The sequence below is a fragment of the Anastrepha obliqua genome, chromosome 3 (genome assembly GCF_027943255.1).
Source record: "Anastrepha obliqua isolate idAnaObli1 chromosome 3, idAnaObli1_1.0, whole genome shotgun sequence".
Lineage (NCBI taxonomy): Eukaryota > Metazoa > Arthropoda > Insecta > Diptera > Tephritidae > Anastrepha > Anastrepha obliqua.
The window spans coordinates 91,650,060-91,656,059 of NC_072894.1; the positions used below are offsets into that span (position 1 = coordinate 91,650,060).

A 6,000-nucleotide genomic window follows, 5' to 3' on the forward strand; every position below is an offset into this window, starting at 1 on the left:
AAAAACGTTCAAACAAAAGTGACATTTTTTACACAAAACCCGTTTCTGCGTATGTTCACTGTAAACTGATACGCGTTCAACGGGAACAAGCAGGCAAAGGAAAAATGAGAAAATGTTGTTTTGTTGCTTCTGCTTTTCGGTTTCGGTTGTTGCTTTTGGAGATGCCACGCGATATTGCTTAGTATTTCTATTATTTTGATTGTGTTTTGCATTGTAGCATTATTAGGGAAAAATTAAAAAAAAAATCTGTCTACTGATTTGTGGTTACGAACAAGCACATTTTACCACATTCAAAAGCAGTGAGGTTCTATTAATTCAAATTGGTGAAAAAGTATTTTTAGAGGAACGAATCGAAACTCGCAGTATCCGGTTTTCAATGCTCTTTCTCTTCCACAGAGTATTCTTTTTGGATGTACTTCCATTTCGTGTTGATATTGACTTCATATATTTATGTGTGCTATAAAAATGATAAAACTGGTAAAATTTTTAACTATTCTTACGTATGAACATATGTATGTAGCGCGAGATTTTTCAGCTATTATCTTTTTAAACAGTTGGTTTAAACAGCTGACGCACGTTTCGTGTTTTGTTTCACTGTCAAACATCTTCACGTTGGTCTATAATTTAACCATGAAGAGTCTTACAAACGAACAACGCTTGCAAATCATTGAACTTTATTATAAAAATGCGTGTTCTGTTAAGAAAGTTTATCGCGCGCTTCTTCCATTTTATGGTCAGTTTAATCGACCCACTAAAGCGGCTATTCGAGCTATTGTGACTAAATTTAGAACCAAATTTACATTATTGGGCATCAAACCAACACACTTACGTAGGGTGCGAACTGAAGAAAACATCGCAGCTGTATCGGCCAGTGCTAATGATGACCATCAATTAGCGATTCATCGCCGTTCGCAGCAATTGGGCCTCTGTTACTCAACAACGTGGAAAATTTTGCGAAAGGATTTAGGTGTGAATCCTTTTAAAATACAGCTGGTGCAAGAATTGAAGCCGAACGACCTACCGCAACGCAGAATTTTTGGTGAATGGGCTCTTGGAAAGTTGGCCGAAGGTTAACTTTTTTATCGAAAAATTGTGTTCAGCGACGAAGCTCATTTTTGGATCAATGGGTACGTAAATAAGCAGAATTGTCGATTTTGGAGTGAAGATCAGACAGAATAATTGTAAGAGCTACCAATGTATCCAGAAAAGGTCACAGTTTGGTGCGGTTTATGGGCTGGAGGTATCATTGGACCATACTTCTTCAAAGATACTGCGAATCGTAACGTAACTGTGAATGGTGAGCGCTACCGTGAAATGATATCCAACTTTTTTTGGATTTGTTGAGAGGCGAGTTCGGTGAACATTTTATTTCACGTTGGGGACCTGTCAATTGGCCACCCGGATCGTGCGATATAACGTCTTTAGATTATTTTTTGTGGGGCTATGTTAAAACTCATTTCTATGCAGACAAGCCTGCTTCAATTAACGCATTGGAAGACAACATTAAAGCATTTATATGTGAGATAACGGCCGAAACATGGGAAAGAGTATGCCAAAATTGGATTAAGCGGATGGACCTTTTGAAGCGCAGTCGGCGTCAACAGTTGCATGAAATAATCTTCAAACATTAAATTATATGGACTGTACTATCGATTTAAATAAACATTTCATGCATTTTTCTGAATTTTACGTGTGTTTTTTTGAAAAACTTTCCTATAGCTCTTAATAAATCACCCTTTATATGTTTTGTAATTTAAGTCTAATGCCGCTTTGAAAAGACTGACGTTTTTTTTTCAGGAAACTCATTTAAGTTCTTTCAAAAATAACCGCTACTTTTCACTTAGTAAAACGTCGAAGTGTTGTAAAGTGTTAAAAATTCACATTTCAGCCGCTGTTCAGAAGAGAGAAATGTTGAAATCACTTGTACCTTGTTGAATGTGCCTTTGTTGTAGTATATATGTATTCTTCGGGTGTGTTCGGTAATAAACTGCACTACATTTTATTGTTGAATGTATGTATGTACCTCCGGAGAATGTGACTGGTATTTGTAACATAGACGCAGGGCACTTACAACCTTTGCTGGGTGTGCAGCTTTTTCATGGCAGAAATACATTCGGAGATTTGACATTCTCTGCCGAGGGCTGACCGCTTCTAGAAAAATCCTGTTCTATTATGTGGTGTTTCGGGGTTTTAAAATCCGGGTACTACCAATATATTTTTGTATTGATTTTCTTATTTGATACGTGGATAGTATTGCCACCTCTCATTTCATTTATGATAACTACAGTAACATCATATGACTTTTTCATTCAACATCAAATTTTCATATCAATCATAAATATACTTTTTCTAATTTGGCACACAAAATTTTACGCGTTTTAAAAAATTTAGTCGCCTTTTATTTTATACATAATTATTTTAAACGAAGTAAATATTGTTAATGCAAGAGTGTTTGGTTATTGTGCAAAGCATATTGAGCAACTTTTAAGTAATATTCACCATTGTATTTCCGGAAGTGAAAGGCTAAATTATGAATTGCGCCATATGCAAAGTGAACAAAATAGGTCCGAAGACCGCACCATTTGGGGGCTACCTGTGTGGGAATGAACATATGCAATGTGGTGAATGCAACGACCGCACTTATGGTCAGTGCGGCCTTTGTAAAGCGAGAACCTTCTTCGTACAAATGAATTTCAATCAGCGCTGCAAAGATATTTCACCTATGCGCCGAACATTTCTAACCTCATTGGGACCGGTAGCCACCTCACCAAGCATGGATACGGAAAACCGGTCAGTCGCTGCAGCTACACTTGAAACAGATTCATCTTACATTTTTCCGAAAGCTTTCTATACTGACATGGAGACACAATCGAGTATTTCTCAGGAGCAGTTGAGTATGCATGAGTCACACGATTCTATCAGCATGAGCGAAGATCAAGGTGAAACTAATCAGTTCTTAGCTGAGGGGAGGAACTTCTTGCCTTTACAATATCGGACGCTTGTATCTGGTCATATTTTTGACGAGAATGCAGAATCAACTGCGGATGCGACTGCTATTAGGGCTACTACCGCAACGGCTGATGCAACTATGTCGCCATCTCCCAACCCAATATCTATGTCGATACCAATACCTATGAGTCAGTACCTGCCGAAGGCACAGGAACGCATTCAAATGGAAACCATCTTTTTTGGCAATAATAATTCACCACAGTCGGCTTCGAATTTCATATTTCCATTTCGAACAGAAAACGGTTTCATGCGTTTGATACAGCAGCGGGATTCGAATAAACCCGAATTGGAAGTTATCGAAGCGCCAAAGAGCCTACAGTTGACAACTGAGCGTACAAATGCCTGTGATGTTTCCTGTGGCGGCGGCTGTGACAGTGTCGAAGAAAGAAAGGAAAAAGTTACCCATTCGTGTGCTGAAGTAAGTACTGATAATCATATTTAGCGAATGATTTAGCTCTTGATTTTTTGTTTTCTAGGATACAGAAGACGTCATACATACTTCAGAGATTCGTTTTATGGAGTCTACAGAAAGTATGAAAAACTACTTCTCAGGTGGCACAATGCATCCCATTCTCAAAGCAAAACAAGAATCACCTACAAGCACCACTGCTAACAGTCACCATTATCAACCCCAGGAATCTATATCTATAAAGAAATTGCACGCCTTCGAGTCACACAATACAGCACATCCCACTGATCTTGTCGAAAGTTACCTACGCAATTATGGTCCACTTGCCTTGTGCCAATTCCCAGCTTATTCATTCAGCTATAGTTGTCAGGAGAATACTTGTGCGACTGTGGACGGCTTACACGATCGCCGACAGTCAATAGTTCAATCACAAACACAACCGAATCAGACACGCACTGTTTCGGCCTCTACTGAATCAGAACCAACTTTGGCCAGCACTAAGAAATGTGAATTTCCAGCTAAATATTTACCGCCCGATTATTTTGTAATGCAAGCAACTGGTGTGGCAGCGCCTACATCTGAAACGCTGCCAAATCCAGAAAAGGTAGAACGGTCCAGTATTGATATACGTATGCAGAAGGTTTTAGAAACCTTTCAAGAAGATCCATGCACTCCAAATATTAGCGAAAAGCCCCTTATTGAGCAGACGAAGAAGTATTTAAAGATAATGGATCCTTCACAGCCACCACAAGTTGTGAATCCACCAATTTCGTTGGAAAATGATAAACCTCTGGATCTGACCAGCACTTGTGAAATAGTAACTGCCGAGAAATCGAGCCTTGATATCATGGCACAGCTCTCAAACACACATCGTGCTTTCTACAATCCCCCTTCTGGACAGCCAATCAATGCACATGAATTAAACAACTTTCATTGTCCCGAGCCACCTCCACAATTCCAACTCGTAACTTGCTCTAATATCATGGCTGCAGACCTATTGCTTAACAAAAGCCGGTTCATTAATATTAAGCCAATACCCGCCTGCCACTTGACCATTCCAAGACCACCGATTAAGTGCCCTGAGTCCTCATGTCAACGCATGATCTTCGTTTCTGATTTCAATAAGCATTTGATTGTTGATCACAGCCTTTTGCCGATGGAACGGATAGCGCCACGTCAATGCAAAAATTTCTTTCTAGATCCAAAGTTGTCGCATTGCGGCATTAGCAAATGTCACTTGCTCTATCTTATACGCGATAAAATTACAGATCTTGGTAGTAGCAAATTTAAGGACTTCTTGCCGATGTTGGTGATGAGTACGCGAATCCGTCTTTCGGATTTGTGTGGCATTAGAGCACACGAGCATCCGAAATTTTTTGAGAGCGAAGCGAATACTGAATACTTGATGATATGGTTGACGGGCATTGTGCCAGAAGAGTTTCCAGTGGGCATCAGCCTAACTGTATGGTCGCGGTCGGGTAAAGTGCCTACTTGTCATATTGTGCATTCAGGTGAAATATATTCGGTGCGCCAATCGCAAGACATCAAAGAAGTTTGGCGCAGCGGCCAAATGCTATTACTCTCCGCTTCCGATTTGCAGCTACTTACCAACGGTGGTAAAGAGATGCTCGAACTGCAAATTATCGTACATTAGATGTTCAATAGAAATGTTGAACTATGTATTAGTTAGCCTATGTAATTGACAATTATGCAATGCATTCAGTACACAATCCAATTTATATTTTACACACAATTAGGTTAAATAGATAAAAATAAATAGTTGTTCAAAAAATAGATTCATCAAACTCGCAAATATACATTTGCCCTCCTTATGCGTGTTTTCTTATTTATTTAAACTTATTCCTTATATACACATTCAAACGTACCTGCTCTTTTGCCAGCTTGAAACAATTGAAAATGTACGGCGTTTAAAGGGAATGTGATGGACATCGCGCGATTTCATTTCGAAACCGAAATTGCAAATCGCACGAATTAGTTTAAGGTGTGATGAATTTCACACGATTTCAATAATTGATTGTCAATGAAGAGAAATTTATAATTAATTTTAAATTGCAGATCTCCGTAAGAAATGGGCTTTTTAACTCTTTCTGCCTATATAATAAGTCTAGAATAAGTGGAACCATAAAAAAAAAATTCTGAGAGATCTTTGCAATGCTTTGGATATTTCAGAGGCCATGCACGTCTGTAACTTACAATTTTTATTTGCAGCAATGTTTCGTGTTACAAGATAAATAGAGAAGCTTTTTAAAATATTACTGGAAATATAAGCATCTAAAGCCTTTAGAAAAACAATCTACTATACCCGTTGAGTTGAAGTTAGCAGCCACGTTTAGGTTCGCCGTGGAAGGGTTCTAGCGAGCTATCGGGAAAGATGCACGTATTGCCCTTGATAGGACGATTATGTAAATTCTAACGGAAATTTTAATTATTTTTGAACGGACACATGGGGATCGGCGGTTTAATTTATACTTCTATAACAATTTTGGGATTCCAGGAGTGATTGGCTGGAATGAAGGCACTTACGTCACAATGTTAAAATCTTGTGATAATGCATATTTGTA

General features: G+C 38.7%; 1 protein-coding gene across 1 annotated transcript; it reads left to right on the plus strand.

Annotated features, from left to right (window-relative positions):
* Positions 1-2,325: 2,325 nt before the first annotated feature.
* LOC129242584 (uncharacterized) lies at positions 2,326-5,250 on the plus strand. The gene is made up of 2 exons (XM_054879310.1): positions 2,326-3,427; positions 3,486-5,250. The coding sequence occupies exons 1-2, from the start codon at positions 2,531-2,533 to the stop codon at positions 5,070-5,072; spliced, it is 2,484 nt and encodes an 827-aa protein (XP_054735285.1). The 5' UTR covers positions 2,326-2,530; the 3' UTR covers positions 5,073-5,250.
* Positions 5,251-6,000: the final 750 nt, after the last annotated feature.

What these genes read in the sequence shown, in the direction of transcription:
- LOC129242584 (XM_054879310.1), top strand. Translation starts at nt 2,531, where the DNA reads ATGAATTGCGCCATATGCAAAGTGAACAAAATAGGTCCGAAGACCGCA. An exon ending in TTACCCATTCGTGTGCTGAA is followed by an intron (nt 3,428 to 3,485) that starts GTAAGTACTGAT and finishes TTTGTTTTCTAG; the next exon opens with GATACAGAAGACGTCATACA.